This window comes from Leptonychotes weddellii, chromosome 6, assembly GCF_054177405.1.
Source record: "Leptonychotes weddellii isolate Sample4059 chromosome 6, ASM5417740v2, whole genome shotgun sequence".
NCBI classification, from domain to species: Eukaryota; Metazoa; Chordata; class Mammalia; order Carnivora; family Phocidae; genus Leptonychotes; species Leptonychotes weddellii.
This window is the reverse complement of record NC_138374.1, coordinates 23,004,909-23,022,780: the sequence shown is the minus strand read 5'-3', so window position 1 is coordinate 23,022,780 and position 17,872 is coordinate 23,004,909. Positions and strand designations below refer to the sequence as shown.

The window sequence follows — 17,872 nt, the reverse complement described above, 5'->3', positions numbered from 1 at the left end:
TCCTCCCTCCCACATCCCTCCCATGGCACTCCGGGCCCTCCCACGGCCCTCCCGGCCCTCCCACAGCACTCCCCTCCCTCCCACGGCCCTCCCGGCCCTCCCACAGTACTCTCATCCCTCCCACGGCCCTCCCGGCCCTCCCACGGCACTCTCCTCCCTCCCACATCCCTCCCACAGCACTCCCGGCCCCCCGACAGCACTCCCCTCCCTCACAAGATCAGCCAGAATCCAGGCCCTGAGAAGACCAGGTGCCTGCAGCTCCTGGCCACATGCGGTGACCCGAGGATACTTCTAAGATGCTGAACCTGCTTCTTGTCAGGTCCAGGTGAGTATGAGAAATCACATAACAATCGCACAGGTGCCCCTGCCTGGAAGGAACCCCCAAACAGGAGACACCCAAGTACTACATGAAAACACACCTGGATGGAGCCAGGTTAGCGAAGGGCCTGGGTCCTAATATGGTTTCTTTTAACCTTGAGTAACTCCACAGCAGTGAGAAGTGGGTTCAATTTGCCTAAATCTAGTCTCAAACCACGTTTCCAGGAATCCTTCCCTGGTGTAAAGCAAGTCCCACCCATTCAAACTAATAAATCCAGAGTGGGCTGTGAGCCCAGGTGGGAGAGACAGGAGAACAGCATGAACTCCTTGGAGAACGAAAGCCAAGCAAGAGCTCAGGGGACCAGGGCAGGGTCACTCACCTCACCGGCCTCCACAGCCCAAGCCCCAGGGCCCCTGGGAGGGGAGGAGAAGCAGGGACCCCGCCAGGGGCCCCGAGTGGAATGAACACCCCCCGTCTTCTCCACGTCCTTGCATTCTTCCAGATCTCCGTGTCCTTGAGCTCCCAAGACCTCCACCTCCTTGGGAATTCCATTGTTCTTCCTTCACTGTAGCCTTGAGATCTGCTGGAGCCTAGTGTTTCCTCCCCGTTTATACAACTAATCTTTGAATTTCCTATAGGCTCCACATTTCTTTTCCTTTTGGACTAAGCCACTTGGCCATAGCAGGAGGTGCTTACTTGGCCAGGAGCAGAATATACCCCCTGTCGGAAGCACTGTCGGGTCACAGGCATGAAGGAGCTCAGGTCTTTACAGCAGCCCTCCCAGGCTAACAGTCCTTCGCAAAGAATAGTTCCTTTACAAAGAAGAAGTAGTGTGGCCTACGTGATGTGTTCACTTGAGGGGGCCTGAAATAGGTTCGGGAAAAGCATTGCACAAATTAAGATGGCTAAGAAAGGAAACAAGCAATAATTCAAACATGAATTCCAATCCGAAGCCACATGGGTGCGAGTTTGGGAGTGTGTACGATGGTAAGGCGTGTGTGCTCCCGCTCACATGGTCAACTCCTGCACCTGATCCAGGGTGAGCGGCAGCCTCCAGCTCATCAGAAATACTTACGGCATGAAAAAAAAATCATGCCCCTGGACTGCAGCAGTGAGGGATTAAGGTGGCAGCTCAGACCCCTGGCCCTGCCTCCTACTCTCACAGCCTCCAAAGCGGGGCTCACTTCAGGTGCATGTGACCCAGGCTACCCCACAGGGCCCCACACTGAGAAGGGCCCTGCGCTTGGTTTAATGCTCTTCTGTCCCTCATTTGAAATCCTGAATCATTTATGAACAAGAGGCCCCATAATTATGTAGCTGGTCCTGCCTAGGGTCTGAGGTTTCAGGGCCACAGAACTCTGAGCTAAATAAATAGAAGTACTCAAGAATAAATTTAGTAGGGCTGGATTTCTGATGCATATCATCTTGAAGACAGAAGGCAAATCATAAGTGGGAAGACCCAGCCATTGTCTGTCTCCAGGTCCCATCCCAACCAACATCTCTGGCTTCTTGGTGGTATCCCAAAGGCTAGAAGGAGCATGTGGGGACTCAGGACCACAGAGGGCAAGAAATTTGCCCAAGATCACACAGCAAGTGAGTGGCAGGGCTGGGGCTAGAAAATTTATACCAGTTCCCACTTTGTAACACTCATGCTAGGCACTGTGCTAAACATTTTAATTTAAAATGTTTAAAACACTAATTTAATCCTTATAACAATCTGTATTTTACAGATGCAAAAAGTGAGGCTCTTCCCAAGGAACAACAGTAAGACTTGAGCCAGACTTGAGCCCAGGCAGGCTGGCTGGCTGGGAATTGGGAACAAAGGGGCCTAAAATTGGGGACTTCATTCTCTGGATTCTCCCCCGCCATTGGCTAAGGGAGGCTCATTATTTCTGTTGGGCTTCTCTTTGTACATGCGGCCATATTCCTACTCATTTTGCTCTCAATAAGAAGGGGTCTGCCTCCTTCCCCAGGAGCTGCCCTTCCGGGAATCCAGAGTCTGTGTGGGGGCAGCCCAACCCCGGGCAGGAATGTACTACTGACCCTCGGGCCACTGAGCTGTGCAGTCAGAGAACAGTCAGTTTCCCTGCTCAGGTGGGGAATGGGGTGGGGTGGGGGCTGGGACTGTGCCTGGAGCCCTCCCACAGCCCCTCAGGGACTAAGTCTGAGGGCGCCCACCTAGACCACCCGGGGCCCGCAGCGCCAGTGGGTGTGGGCAGAGGGGCCATGGATGCCTCCGGGAACTCTGCAGCTGCCCAGAGGGGGCTGCCCTGCCAGAGGGTGGCAGGCAGATCTGCTGCTGAAAAGACCCAAAGCATCCTGGTTAAAGACAGGTGCTGTGGTTAGTCAGAGGAGCCGTGGGTGGGCAGAGGACAGAGGGGTGCTGGGCAGGGAGGCCAGCGGGGTTCCGAGCCCCACTCCCAGCAGCTGCTGCCTGACCCCACCGTAGCCCCTTGGGCTGGGTCTCCCTCTCAGTTCTTAGGTTCTCACCTCGCCCCATGCTGGGGCGGTGGTGTGCAGAAAAGAGACAAACTTAACACTGTTCCGAGTTCCAGGATCCTAGCCACCTCCCCACTCCCTGGGGTGGTCTGCCTTGGTGGTCCTCTCCCACTTACTGGGATATCCCCCTCCCATCAGCTCCCCCAGCCAAAGCCAGGCTCTGTGAGGACGAGGCAGCAGCAGAAACAGGGGCCAGTGGAATGGGATAAGGTGAGCAGCTGCTGCGTCCCCGGGTCCCAGGCCCCCTGGCCCCCCAGCCCCCCAGTCCTGTGGTCCGTCTGTCTCCCTGGTTCAGTCTCCACTAGAGCCATGATTGAGTGAGTGATGGAGATCAACAGCAATGGACCCAGGACCAACATTCCCATCCCAGGGCTACAAAAAGTGCATCGTCTTGTTTTCTCCAGACTGGACTCTTGCGATCTGATTATCAGTGAATCAACGGCCAATAATTTAATGAGCATCTACCATGAGCACAGCAGGGCGCCCTTGGCTATGACAAACTGACTCTCCACCATCTGTCTCCAAGCTTGGGGCACAGGGGCACGCATATTTACCCAGGCGCTCCTGTCTATGTCAGGAGTCACGGGGGTTTGGGAGGGAGGCGCCCTCACCCACTTGCCTGGCACCTCAAGTGCATCCTCACTTCCCGACGCTGCCCAGACCCAACTGGAGGGCAGGCTGAGGCCAGACACAGCAGGCTGCACCTCAGGTGAGGGTCTGTGGGGGGCGATGAAGCAGGGAGGGGTCCCAAAGGCCTCACATCTGTAATGAGACCCTCCTCTGGGGCAGGACTCACAATGTTTCAGCTGACATCTGGCTGGACACTGCTCTCCATTGGAATGGAACGTGGGTGGGGCTGAAAGGGCAGGGGCTAGGGGCAGAGTTCACTCCTGAAGTGAGATTGAGGCTGCGCCATTTTCCAAGCTCTGCCAGCCTCCCTCATCTTGCCCTGGGCAGGATCTCCGTATTGTTCACCAACTGTACCAGCTGACTCCAGAATGTCTGGCTAGCGCTGTAGTCCTAGCAAGTATCTGGCACACAGTAGGTGCTTAATCAAAATGTGTTGAGTCTCTCCAATCAGATCTGAAGTTCCTTCACATTCTTAACCGTGTCACAGCACCCCGAACATAGTAGGTGGTGCCCAATAAATTTTTAGTGGCTGATGGAAGGGTGCATACTCATTACACTCAGTCCCAAGGGCATTGTGGGGAAACTGAGGCCCAGCTTACCCCACTGCCCTGGGGTCCTCTTGGCACCCAGGGCCCTGCACATTCTCTAGTCCAGGTTTTGCCCCTTGAGCCACATATGGGCCTTCTCAGGCCAGGGTAAGACCCTGAGCCTCGCTTGTGCTGGGCAGACAGGCTCATGGAAAGCCCCCCGGCCCAGGCCCAGCAGAACGTCCCTGGAAGGCTCTGGTCCAGCATCTGCTGTAAAGCCCTTCAAAGAGATTATTTAAAAAATTTATCCATAACCAATATGGTCTATGGCAAGATGGATGTTGCAGGAAATGGGAGTCTGAGCAAGAACAACGGGCTTATCTCTCATGTCTGCTGGGAGCAGGGCTCAGCAGGGCTGGGAGCAGCCCCTCATAGTGTGTGCCGGCAACCCCTGGGCCTCTCCTCACCCCCATCCCTCTCTTGCTCTGCGTGGGTCTGGACCAATCCCCTGAGCCCTCAGATGCCACGTAAACAGAACAGTGTGAGTGTGTGTCTGTGTGTGCGTGTCTGTGTGTGTCTGTGCATACATCACTGCTTGGGAAATCCCCACATCTGGTTCACACGTGACCGAGCTGTTCCCAGAAGGCACAACTGGGAGGGCCTGGAGGACAGCAGAGGGTCAGGAGTGTGTGAGCTCTCTGGGGAGCACAGAGTTAACCCTCTGGCACCAGAGCTCAGGATCTCCGGCTAATGCTGGGCTTCTCTCCCCAGGAGAAGCCAGGAAGGAGACTGGTGCCCAGAGGGCTTTGTCCTGGCTCATTACACAAGTGGGGGAAAATGGGCCCCCCTCATCTTCACCTGCAATATGAAAGGCCTACTTTTTCCTCTGTCCTATCAATCATGGTCAATCATCAACCACTGGGGAGACTCCCTGGCTGGAGAGTCCTTCCCCAACAGAGATAGTCGGATTTTAATGAGCACCTTGAGGTCCCGGGCACCTGGCTAGGGCGAGCATGGCCCTGGAATTGTATGCTCTTTCCACAGGCAACGGTGTGTCCCCCTGGAGACAGCTGGAAGCCGGAGTCCTCCCAATGATAAGGAAAGGGTCAGAGGTGGCCAGCAAGTTCTCTCCAGCCCAGGCACATGGATTCATTTTATAATTAGAGCTTTTTAAGCTTCAGCAGCATTAGCAATCGAGTGGCCATCTGCGACAGCATCTCTGAAATAGCGCCACCAGTAGGTACTGCAGGGATATGGAAGACGAGCCTCAGCCTAGTTTAGAAGACGTGGCCCCGCCAATGCTGAGACCGGCCAGATGTCCTCTGTACGGCCACTCTCCCTCTTCTCCAGGCTGACTCATTTAAAAACCTCCAGGCACCGGGGTGGAAAGCCTTGCTCGGCACCCCCAGGCACGGGCAGGCTCTCTCGCGCTCGGCCCCACCTCCGCCACAGCACTTGGACGTTGTAGCGTAACTGCTGTTTACTTTCCTTCCTCCTCCAGCCAACTGACAGTCCTGAGGACGGGGACCTCATCCTACCCGTCTTGATACCCCACGCCTTCCACGGCAGGGCCTGGCAAAGCAGGTGCGTGGATGGTCACTAGAGAACTCGACAAGGCAGCCAGGGCAGAGCCAGGGAGGTCAGCTACGGGTCTGGCAGGAATGAGCTCCTCCCAGCAGGGAGTCCAGGACCAGCATCCCTTCAGAAACCAGCTTCCTATCAATTCAGCCTGGAAGGGTGCCCCCGCCCCCGCATCCCCCTGTCCCGCATCCCTCCTCCCCCGGCCCCGGGGAGAACTGCCCTGAGTGTCCACTAAGCTGTGCGCTGAGAGCAGAGAGAGAAACTGAGGTCATCAGGGAAGTGGAGGAAAGGGCCCTCTTCTGCACAACCCTGTAATCAAATGCAAGTGAGAAGCGGTGGAGAGCTCTTGGCACCATGAGGCCCCAGGGAGGGATGGTGCAGGGCACAGAGCTGACAGACCAGAAGAACTTGTCCCATCCTGAAAGATCTGCCTGAAGGGTGTTACATCTGCATGTTTGCTCGGTTTCCCCAGGGGGCCACTGCCAAGGTACAAAGACAGTCTTAGTTTGGCCTCTGGTCCCCAGTCTGTCATCACAACTTTATAAGGACCTCACCCTCCTGCTGGGGACACTTATGCACCCAACCCTGACCTGGATCCAACACGAGGGGAGAGGCAGCCCCCACACCCCTGTGGGGTTTCCTCCAACCCTGCACCCGTTAGACCCCCGAAACAGGGTCAGGGGAAAGGATCGCCGAGAGATGACGGCTCTTCCTTCTGAGCACAGGGACATGAAGGGACCTTGACATGGCCCAGTTTCCGAGGTACAAGACTCCAGTTCTAACCTTAACAAATACATCTTCGTCCCAGTTGCCTGGGTCATGCGTGGCAACGACAAGATCCAGGGAACAAAGCAGAAGGAGTCAAGGAAAAAGGCATCTCCCCCCCCCCCCCCGCAAATGTCTAATTTTTACTGAAATTTTGGAAAATTTTTCTTTGCCTTCACATTTCAGAACTGACCAATTATAAAAAGGCCATGAGCCAACTAATCACACACGCCACATTTCTGTTTCTAAACAAAGTAACCCTAGATTAGAAAAAGGTGCTAAAACAATAAGTAATGAACATTTCCCCCAAATCTTTGTTTTTCCGCTGGCTTCATCATTACTGGAAATGTTGCTCTTCTGTCACATGCCCATAAACCAGAAAGCCGAAAGGAGGAACACATTATTTTCTGGCCGAGGGCTGCGGTGGGAAGCCTTTCTTTGCTGGACCACAGCGTGGGTGTTTCCTACCCCCAAGAAGACAACCTTGTGGAAAGAAAAGGCAGACGGAGTCTCGTCACTGCCTCCTGATGAGGCCAGCAGGAAGGCCAGTGCTTGGGCAGGCCCCTGGGCCGTTCTCCAAGCCCAGACCGCTGGACCATCACTCTCTGTCCCCCAACGGGTTCCCCTTCCCCCTGGTGGCCGTCTTACCCACTTGGGAGACAGCTGAGGGCACCTTCAGGGCCAGCCCCATCAGTCCCGGGCACTTCTACCCCGAACACCGCCATCAACCCACGCGGATGGCCCATCTCAGGTCCGAGCCTGGCTTGATCTCACAATCCCTGGAGAGCCCATCAACACTCCCGGGCCCCGCCCGCAGAGAGGCTGATGCGGCGGGTCTGGGCAGGGCCTGGGATCTTGTACTTCAGCGAGCAGCCTGAGCACACCTCCAGCCTTTCACTTGCTGTTCAATTTAGGACCATCTTTCTACTTTCCTAGCAGAGGAAGCTGCGAGTCTGCAGCACGGGGCAGAGAGAGGCTCGGCAAGCAGGGCCAAGGGAGCGGGGCTAGCTGGGGTGCGCCAGGGGATGCCAGGAGCCCTCTGCGTGCCTCCACCCCGGGCTCCGGGTCCAGGCCAGTGGGGCAGTGGGGCCGCGCTCCCTCTGGCTGGGGGAGGGGTGGCGCGCACACACACACACACACACACACACACACACACACGTGAGCAGCGCGTTCACTTTCTCCATCCCATCACTGCCACATGGACTGCGCGTGGAGCTGCCAGATCAATCCGCCTCCTTTCATTTCCAATTAGCTGGCTTTGAACTCCGGGGGTGACATCAGGCTGAGGACCCGGAGCCACGAAAATGAGAATTGTTTAAAAACACCAGCCCCGGTGAGATGTGCCAGAGGGCAATGCCTTCACGAGAAACGTTCACTTTTGGAACGGGCTGTTGGAGGGTGCCAGGAATGTCTTGGCCGTGTTCGCCAAGCAGCCTGGGCCTTTCTCACTGAGGATGGGTGTCCTGGGCAGACAAGAAAGCCTTGGAAATTGCTTTGAAAAGTCTTGCTGATCTTGCCTCCAAAGCTTCCTTTCCAGACTCATCTCCCAGCCCTCTCTCCACTCCCGCCAGGCTGGACACCTCTCCTTACCTAAAATTCCTCACCCTGATTCCAGCCTCTGAGTCCTCGCTCATGCCCAGCCCTCCCACCACAGTGCCCACCCCTCTGCTCATCCCCAGCCTCCCCCATCTTCCTAGCCCTGTCCCCTTCTGGTTGACTCCCACAGCCTGTGGATCTGCAACCTAGCCTGTCTTGCATTTGTTAATGAGTCCCCGACACCATCCTGCTTTCTCAGTTGAAGCTCGAGTTCTATGGGGCCAGGGACAGCAATCACTTAAGAGAAATGAGAGACTCTAGGAGAGCTGCCCTCTGGAGGGGAGTGAAGGCTGCTGCTGTCTGCTCTGTCCCCTCCCCCTGTGGCTGGGGAGCAGGTCAGGCCTGGGGCCAGGATAGGGCTCCTTGCCCTAGGGGGCCTTCATCTTGGGGGAGGACAGCCCCAGAAGCCTTACAGCCCCACTTTCTCCACATGCATCATAATGGCCCTACTCACACCTCTGCCTAGTTCCAGGGCCTAGGGGCAGTGTGACCTGCAGGGGACCAGTTCTGCCCACTCCCACCTTGGACAGGCAGAGCCCCTCTCTTGGCGTTCTCTACAGGAGGAGGGTAGACAAACTTTAGAGTAGCCAGTACTTACGGGCTTTAAGCAAATCCACTTCATTAAAAACCAAATTCATAAAAAGATAAATGAAGAGGATAGTGGTCGCATCCTGTAAAGAAATCTTTTCCCCAATTAAGAATACCTGACGACCAATAAGGTCCCTCTAGATGCCTCAGTGGTATTCTCTTGGGCCAGCCCCATCCCAGTCTATGGACCCTCCCTCCTAGAGGCCTTCAGAGCCCAAGTCCTGGTCACCCTTGGGCCTTGGCTCAGGACGGAACAGACTTCAGTGGAAGAGGTGTGGATCAGAAGGGCCAGATTCAAATCCTGTGTCTACCTGGCCAGGTGACCTGGGGCAAGTCCCTTAACCTACCTTTCCTGGTCTATAAAATGGGGACAAGACCATCTGCCCAGGTTGTTGCAAGATTTACTAGCGATTATGAGATGGTGCACACTCCACCTTCTCCTGTCTGATTGAGAGGGCTCACTTCTTGGAGGAGGGCAAAGAGCAAAGCCAGGGGTCTCTCCTGTTTGAGAGCTGGATACCTATGATACTGTCTCCTATTCATAATAAAAATGGCTTAACCCTCAGCGAGCGTTTACTGTGCCAGGCACAGTCTTGGAGTTAACACTTCATAGGTAGTAACTCATATTCAAGCCTCAAACAACCTGATGAATCGTCATTCCCATTTCACAGACAAGGAAACTGAGGCACAGGGAAGTTAAGGACTCGCCTGAGACTACACAGCTGGCAGGGCTGGGGCATGAAACTAAGCACTCGGACTCCAGAATCCGGGTTCTTAACTCTACGAACGACTCTGCAGTGGCCGGGTCTAGCTTCTGTCTTCTCTTGAGGCCAGGCCTCGGGCTTGGAAAATGAAAATAAATGCTTCAAGTGGGTCTTTTAACTCACAGACTAAGGGTAAGACCAACTTCTCCCCTCCTTCTAGAATCCATCAATACTTAAACCAGTAACAGGGGCAGTGGCTATCATGGGGACCTTGCTATGCGCCAGGACCTCTGTTACTTCGATCCTTACATTTAATGAGACAGACACTATTTTTACCCCCATTTTCCTTGAGAGGGGTAAAGGCATAAGGGGGTCAGAGGTTAGGGAAACTGCCAGTCACAGAGCAAACACACAGCAGAGCTGGGGTTCCAACCCTGTCCATCTGACGCCAAAACCTGAACCCTTATGTTCACGCAACATGCTTCTGTGCCCACCGGAGTAACACTGATCTCATTAACTCCATCCAGTAAGGCAGATTTTATGATCAATAAAATGGAAGTCGGACCGAACTCACCAATTTTCCAAGGAGAAGTATAAAGTAAACAGGATTTCAGGAGGAACATCAACACTTGCCCAAAAGAACAAACTTGCAACACTCTTGAGTAACCTCATTTGCGTTCAAATGAGCTGCAGCTCCTCACAGGACTGCTGGATGGGATGGAGCATCAGGCCCTCTGCCTGGCAACAATCCGGGGCCAAGACGAAACCTCAGGATCCGTGGCCGCCTGCCCCCCCTGGCGGCGAAACTCGGAACTCCACAGCCGGGCTGGGGAGAAACGCAGCTTCCAGAAGTGAGAGGGGGGCATTGGGTCTTTTTCAGGTGTGAAGAGCACCCTCTGCTCTGGGGAGCCTGCTCCAGCCCCCTCTCAGCCAAGCACCACTTCTAGCAACAGGACCTCCCTACCACCGGGCCCAAAGCCCCCTCACTGCATCACCTCCTGGGACCCTCTGCACTTGGCATGGGGCTCTTATGACTTCATTTTACAGGCGTGATGGCCCGTTGTTATGCGTCAGCCTGGCTAGGCTACAGTTCCCGGTTACCCCACCACTCACTACTCTAGGTGTTGCTGCGGAAGGTATTTTGCAGATGTAACAAAGTCTGTAATTAGTTTATTTTGAGTGAGATTATCCTAGCTACTTGGCAGGGGGGTGGGTGCTGAGTCAATTAGCTGAAGGGCTCTGAGAGCAGAGCCAAGGCTTCACGGAAGAGGAAATTTCACCTGTAGACCATGGCCCTGGCCTGCCCTTGGACCTTGGACTTGCAAAGCCAGCCCCGACCATCATGTAAGCCAAGTCCTTGAGAGAAACCTCTTGATGCGTAGCTCCCCTGGGTCGGTTTCTCTAGTTGCACCCTGACCAATACAACAGACCGGTGAGGCAGCCGAGCTCAGTTGGAGGGGTCGGCCCAAGGCCACTTGACTGGCAGGCGGGGCTGACTGCCGCTCCCCTGCACCCACAGGAACCGCTCACACAATCATCGAAATCCAGCCACGCAGCTCACCCTCTGTTGCTGCTGGAATTCTCACGACCTCTCACCTATCTCCTCTCCTGGTCCATCTCCACTCACCACCAGTCAGAAGAATCCTTCCGAGATCTAAGTCACATCATGCCCCCACTCTCCTCAGAATCCCTTAATGGCTCTTCATCTCACTCACAGTGAAAAGTCAAAACCCTTGAAATGGCCTGCAAAGCCCTACGTGCAAAGCCCTACATGGTCTGTGCTGCTTCCCCCACCCAGAGCTACCTCTCTGCTCTCACCTTCTACCACCTTGCCCTCCACTGTTCTCCACCCCAGCCACAAACCTCCCTGCCATGCCCCGAGCAGGCCAGCAAGCATGCTCCCACCCCAGGGCCTTTGCACTGTTTATGCCTTTGGCCTGGAGTATTCTTCTTCAGGTACCCATGTCACTTCTTTGCTTCCCTCTAACAGGACATTCTTAGATATATACACTTCATCACCCTAGCAAACTGCAAACTTCTCGAGGACAGAAAGACCCATCCCTATAACCATGACACCCGACACAGTACCCAACCTACAGCTGCTGGTGCTCAATAAGGCCAGCTGAAGTCTCTGGTCTCCGAACAAGCCATGCTTGGTCCTGCTGTCCCACCTTTGCCCAAGTGCTGTCCCTTGATCACCAAAGTTGCCTGTTCTCTGCCCCCAACCAGCAAAATTGCTCCTCTTCCCAGATAATTTCCCCTGATTTGAGGCTGCAGGGAGCTCTCTGTCTCATCCACGCACGTGTGAGCTCCTTGACCCAGCTGCTCCTTCAGCCAGCACGAGGGGACCCCGCTCCTAGTGCAGGCCCTGCGGCAAGGCCTTCCCTCTCAAGGTGGTGGGACGCAGATCATACACAAGAACACCCACGAGAGAGAGTGTAGTCCATGATGCATACAATGATGGGAGGGGGCAGCTAAACACCAGAGAATCGGGGCTTCTCTGAGGTGACAATTAAGCTGAAATGTTAAGAAGGGGCAGCCGTGTGAAAGATCAGGGAACGGCATTCCAGGCAGAGGGAACAGCATGCGCTGTGTGAAGAGAATGAGCTTGCTGTGTTTAAGGAAGGGAAGCTGAGTGGTATGACAGAGCAGAGGGGGCAGGGGCGGGCATGTTGGGGGTGGGTAGAGCCTGGGGCGGGACAGCAGGCGAGGGGCTAAAGCACACAGGGCTCTGTAAGCCGGATTAAAGAGCTTATTCTGGGTGGGATGGGGCAATTTAAGCAGAAAAGCACATGATTTGATACTTGCTTTGAAGAGCTCACTCTAGCTGTGGTGTGGAGAACAATGTGGAGGGGCAAGGGTGGGAGCAGACAGACCCAGAAGGAAGCTGAGGTCTTCCTGAAGAGAAGGGAGCTTCCATCATGGTGTGATGGCGGAGGAGGTTGGGTTGGCAGCGGAGAGAAAGGGAGGGGTCAAGGGCCACTTCTTGATGCTGGGCCGGAGCAATAGCATGGATGGTGGAGATGTGGGGAGGAGCAGGTTCAGCGGAGGGAAGGAGGGAGCAGAGAGAAGACTGAGGCTACACTGCCTGCCAGTCTCAGGGTCACCAGTCCTGCCTCTTCTAAGAGGCTGTAAGCTGCCTGAGAACTTTTTTGCTGTTGACTCCACCTTCCCCAGGCCTGGCCTCAAGTCTTGGATCTGCGCTCAATAAGAGACCCCCAGAGGAGGAGGAGGAACTGGGGCTTTGGGAACTAACAGGTGAAAAGGGATGACCAGGGAACAGCATCCATGTTCTCTGTGCACACACTGCTGCCTGGTGTGACTCTGGGAAGCTCCGCGAACTTCATTACAGAGCAGGCTGGAGCCCTGAACATGGACTCAGATCCTCACTTGGCCACAGACTGGAGGCAGCCACCCTCTCAGAGCCTCAGTGTCTCATCAGTAAAATGGGAATCCCACCGCCCACATGCAATGAGCCTCTTGGGCAGCAAATGAGAAAACATATGTGAAGTTGCCAGCCCCTAGGGGATCCTCAATAAATAAAAGGAGCTAGCACTTTGGCAGAGCTTTCTAGGTTGCAGTGTTCTAAGCATGCTTGCGTATATTAGTTTGTACAATCTTCATTATAACCATATGAGGTGTGTATTAGTCAGTGTTCTCCAGAGAAACAGAACAGGATGTGTATATATATAGAGAGAAAGAGATTTATTTTAAGGAATTGGCACCCGTGATCATGAGGGCTTGGTGAGCCCAAATCTGGGGTAGGATAGGATGGTAGGCTGGAGACTCGGAGAAGAGTTGCAGTTCAAGTCCAAAGGCAGTCTGGTAGCAGGATTCCTTCTTTTGAGGGGAGGTCAGCATTTGTTCTATTAAGGTCTTCAACTGATTGGATGAGGGTAACCCATATTATGAGGGTTAATCTGCTTGACTCAAACTCCAGTGATTTAGATGTTCATCTCATCCAAAAACTACCTTGACAGAAACACCCAGAATGATGCTTCACCAAATATCTAAATACCATGGCCCTCCAATGACGCATAAAATTAACCACTACAAGGTGGGTATGAATATCGTCCCCAATGTACAGAAGAGCGAACAGGCACAGAGAGGGTAAGAAATCTGCCCAAGGTCTCAGAGGAGAAAAGCAAGACTGGATATTACTGCTGTCTGGCTCCAGAGCTGCACTTTTAACCATGACACTAAGTGGCCATTATCATAAGCCAACATAAATTAAATTTCTCTCTCCATCCTCTTCCTGGCCTGAGAGTAGAAGGCAGAGAAACCAGGGGAGGCTTGCCCTGGGTGAAGCAGCCTAGGTGGGGCCCTGCCTTATTTAGGAAGCAGCATAGAACCTGAGTCTTGGAGATGCAGGGTAGGGGGACCTGAGAAGTTATCTGGGCCAGCCCTTGACTTTTTAGAGGGGAAACTGAGGCCCAGAGTAGAGAAGGGACTCACCCAAGGTCCCAGGGCTTCAGAAAATACTGATGATGACAAACTTATACTTGTATAGTAGTTATTACGTCCTAGGGACTATTCCACATGAACTTACTTTTTTTTTTTTTTAAGATTTTATTTATTTGCGAGAGAGAGAATGAGAGACAGCATGAGAGGGAGGAGGGTCAGAGGGAGAAGCAGACTCCCCGCTGAGCAGGGAGCCCGATGCGGGACTCGATCCTGGGACTCCAGGATCATGACCTGAGCCGAAGGCAGTCGCTTAACCGACTGAGCCACCCAGGCGCCCCCACATGAACTTACTTAAACTGCTACGTGTGAGGTGGATACTATTGTCATCTTTGTAGAAAATGAGGAAACTGAGGCAGAGTTTAGAAACTTGCCCAAGGTCACACAGAGCAGAATCTGAGCCCAGGCACAGGACACTATACCTCTGAGGCCCAAGCAAGTTCTTGGGTGGGGTTGGGGGGGTGATGTGACACATTCCCAAGTGTGCCCCTCCTTCCCAGTTCTCCCTCCCAGGGCTCTGACTGCAAGCGACAGCTGGGGCCCATATGCAGTACGCAATTCCTCAGGTTCCTAATGCAGCCTCCCCATCCTGTTCACGCAGGAAATACCCTTCTGCACCAGTGGGTGGGCAGACCTGAGACACCCCCCTGCCCAGCTGCCAGGAACGTGCACACATACGTCTCCTCCCACACCAGACACCTCCCAAACAGGGACACAAACACACATGAACACAGGCTCTAAGAAGATACATCCCAACACACTGGCACACACACTTCAATACCTGTGTGCCCTAAGGAGTAAACGTACCCTCACGGCATACAACTATGAAGACCCAAGCATGTCCATACACAACCCCACCTATACACACATGCCCCCCAGTACATACACCAGGGCACAACTTTCCTGGTCCCTATAAACATATAAGCAAGCACTTGCACACACAAAACATAGCAACCCATACTCAGAAACACACACAACATATAATTACACCTATCCCAATTCACATTCTATCCCTCATACATGGGCACACACACCTCTGCTGATCCACAGGTCAAGGCACTTCAACAGATACCTCCCCTCGGGAACCAATAACTTGAGCCACGTGTTTATACATACTCCCACATCCCCGAGGGCCAAGAAGCCCCAGATGGCTGCTGGTCCCATAACTCACCACCCCCATAAATAAGGGCAACACACATGTCAACACAGATCGCTTAAGTCTGCCGCCCTCCCCCCTCCCCCCCGCCACCAGACACACACCCTAACTCCTAGGGACCACCCTCCCCCAATGAACTGTGCGTCACCCACACCCAGGCACGTGCAGAACCCCGCCTCCCCCACCCGGAGAGAATCCTTCTCTGACCCCAGCCGACATCGCCCAGCGCCCAGCACCCAGCGTCCGAAGACTTGCCCCACCTCTCTCCCTGTTCCCACCCCTTTCGCAAACTCTGGGTGGACCCTGGCACCTGTCAGGCCAATGCCAGGGCCGGTCGGCCCGCTCCCATCCAGGCCTCCGCTGCCACCACGTAGAGCCCCCACCCCTGCAGCAATGAGAAAGCGCTCAGAGCTGGGGGAAAAGGAGAAGGTTTGCGTTGCAGGCGTTAAAAACTCACAGCCACTCAAGTAGGACCCCCTTTTCAGTCCAGGATCTCACCTTCGCAAGGGAAAAACCCTGCGTCTCTGTTAACCGCCTCATCACCGGAAGGACCCAAGGAGAAGTCACAGCAGTGCCCAGCAATAGGCACCGCAGCCCACGGGGGGAGGGGGGTAGGATCTGGCTGCCAGCGTTGCGGGGGCCCTTCACGAGACACCCCCACACCCTCCCATGCACCCACCCGCATTCCCACCGGGAGAACCCGGGGAGAGCCTGAGGGGCTCGGTGGGAGAAGGGATGAGTACCAGAGAGCTTAGGGGCCATGGGCTGGGGAGAGGGACACCTGAAGGGAACACCGCCCCGCGGGAGCGGCCGGCAAGTGGCCGGCAAGGACAAGACCCCAGAAAGTCCTCTGCAGGATCCGAGAGCGCGAGCGCGAAGCGGGAGGGGAGGTTGGAAGGAAAAACGCCCGGAGGCTTCCTTACCTGATTTCCTCTTGGAACTGCCATAGTCCCTGAAAAAGAAGCAACAACAGACAGACATGGTTAGGGCCGGGCAGGGGCGCGGGGCTGCGGGGCTGCGGGGCGCCCACGGGCAGGCTGCAGACGGTCCCCGGCACCACTGCTCATGTGATCCTGGCTGCCCGCGAGCCGCGCGCTCCGCAGCCGCACGCACTGCGCGCCGCGCCAGCCCGCCGGTCCCCCCCCCCCCCCCCCGGGCAGCCGGGCCCTGGCGCGAGCCGCGGGCCCCGCCCCGCCCGCCGCCCGCACCCCGGACCCCGCCCCCGGCCGGCCAGACGGGAGGGGCTCGGTGGGCACCTTCCCGGTCCTCAGCGGGTGGGGGAGGGCGGGGCAGGTTCTCACACACTTCGTAAATAGGGAAACTGAGGCCCCGGGCGCCCGCTCCCCTCCCCTACAGAAGCTTCCCCTCCCAGTTCTTTGCAACGCTTGCTCATGCCCACTCAGACTTCCAGTCACGACTGAAATGTCACCTCCTCAGCGTGTCTTCCTCAACATCCTCCCCATCTCCTCTCCTCTGCATAATTACAGATTTGTGTGACCCTTAATTAAAGTCTGCCCCTGTCCTAGACCCCAGGCTCCCTGAAGTCACACTGTGGCTTGACTCCTCCCATTACTTCCCCTGGGCCCGGTGTAGGTGCGGATATATATTGGCTGTAGGCTGAATATTGAACAGGTATGTCTTTCACCTTAAAGGCTCAGGCTGGGAAACGGATTCAGCAGCGGTGAGGGAGGGCACGGCACAATGCAAGGGTTAACTGTGAGGCTAGGAATAGTAAGAATGGAGGTTGAGCTTCTGAGTGAGTACTGGGTTCAGATCTCGTTAATAGCAATAACTCAACACCTCCCAGCCTCCATTAACCTGCCCTGGACTACCCCAGGCTGGGGCCTGCCCGGCCCTCCAGCACGGACTTAATCCAGACTCAAGATCACGTTATTTCCCAAACCCTGCCCTTGTTTCTGCCTTTGGCCCCTCCCACCACCGCTTCCATTCACCAATCCTCGGGGAGCCGAGCGTTACAGGCCTCTGAAAGGCTGAAGGCTCCTGGAGGGCTCAGGAGAGGCGGGCTGGGGGTCTATCCGGAGACTAGAGGAAATGCCTTTATTTTCCCTGGGGGATCAAAGAAACTGCCAATTGCTGGACTTTGGTCTAAGCGAACTGGCCGGTTAGGTCTGCTGGAAAGAAATGATTTTGTGGAGGAAGGAACGGCGGGTTCATAAGAAAGAGGGTCAACCTCATGGAGATGCCCCGAGATTCTGATTCTGGAGGCCTAGGGGTATAGCCTGAGCTTTTGGGGAGTTAAGCACCAACGTGATTTGCTTGCACAGCCAAGGGTGAGGGGTTCCACCTCTCCTAGGCTCCTGAGTTTTCTAAAGTTTGGGCTCAGACCCCCAGTGAATCAGAAAGCTGGGGCTGAGGCCCAGGAACCTGCATTTCTGATACCTTCCCCCTACCTGCCCATCTCAGTTTGAGAACTCCCTTAGTATTCCATGCTTCTTTCAATCCTCACATCCACACTAAGAGGAAAGTCCTATCACCCCCATTTTACAGATGAAGAAACAGAAGCTCAGCCACTGCCCAAGGTCATCCAACTTGGAAAGAGCAGTGGTATATATACCCACCTGCCAAGAATGGAAATGGTAGGGTGGATGGGGCAGAGGAGGACCTGCTAAATCTGTGGCCTCCAAGAGGAGTTAGGAAGGTGGGGAGTTCCCATTCGCTCCCCCACCCTGACCTGGCAGTCCGGGCATGCTCATCTCTCTAGGACAGAAGGGAAGACCAGGAGAGACTGTGTCCCAGAGTGCCCGGCTGGGCCCCTTGAAGCTCACATGGTGGCTATGTCCTGCTCAGCCAACTTGCCACTCCCGGGGAGGAACTCATTTCTCAGGCTTTTGTCCAGAGTGAGGGAGGCCTGGGAAAGGGAAAGGTGCCTCCCTGCTCCGCTATGTTCCTGCGGGTCCTGCAGGAGAAGCCCTCGGGGGCCTGGGACCACAATGGCCCACTGACCATCTGCTGGCTGCCGGTGGCCCAGGCGGACGTGGCTTCCTCACAGTGCCATAGCCACCTACCTTCCTCCTCGTTTGTGCAG

General features: G+C 55.1%; 1 protein-coding gene across 4 annotated transcripts in view; it reads right to left on the bottom strand.

Annotated features, from left to right (window-relative positions):
* SH3PXD2A (SH3 and PX domains 2A) overlaps positions 1–17,872 on the bottom strand; it is a 229,086-nt gene that overhangs the window by 62,559 nt on the left and 148,655 nt on the right. For 3 of the 4 annotated variants that reach the window (XM_081822806.1, XM_081822804.1, XM_081822805.1), the window contains exon 6: positions 15,750–15,778. In XM_081822806.1, the coding sequence (XP_081678932.1) occupies positions 15,750–15,778 (29 nt within the window). Of the gene's footprint in view, positions 1–15,749; positions 15,823–17,872 lie in introns of those variants that run through there. The other variant, XM_081822807.1, reaches the window with a different exon arrangement.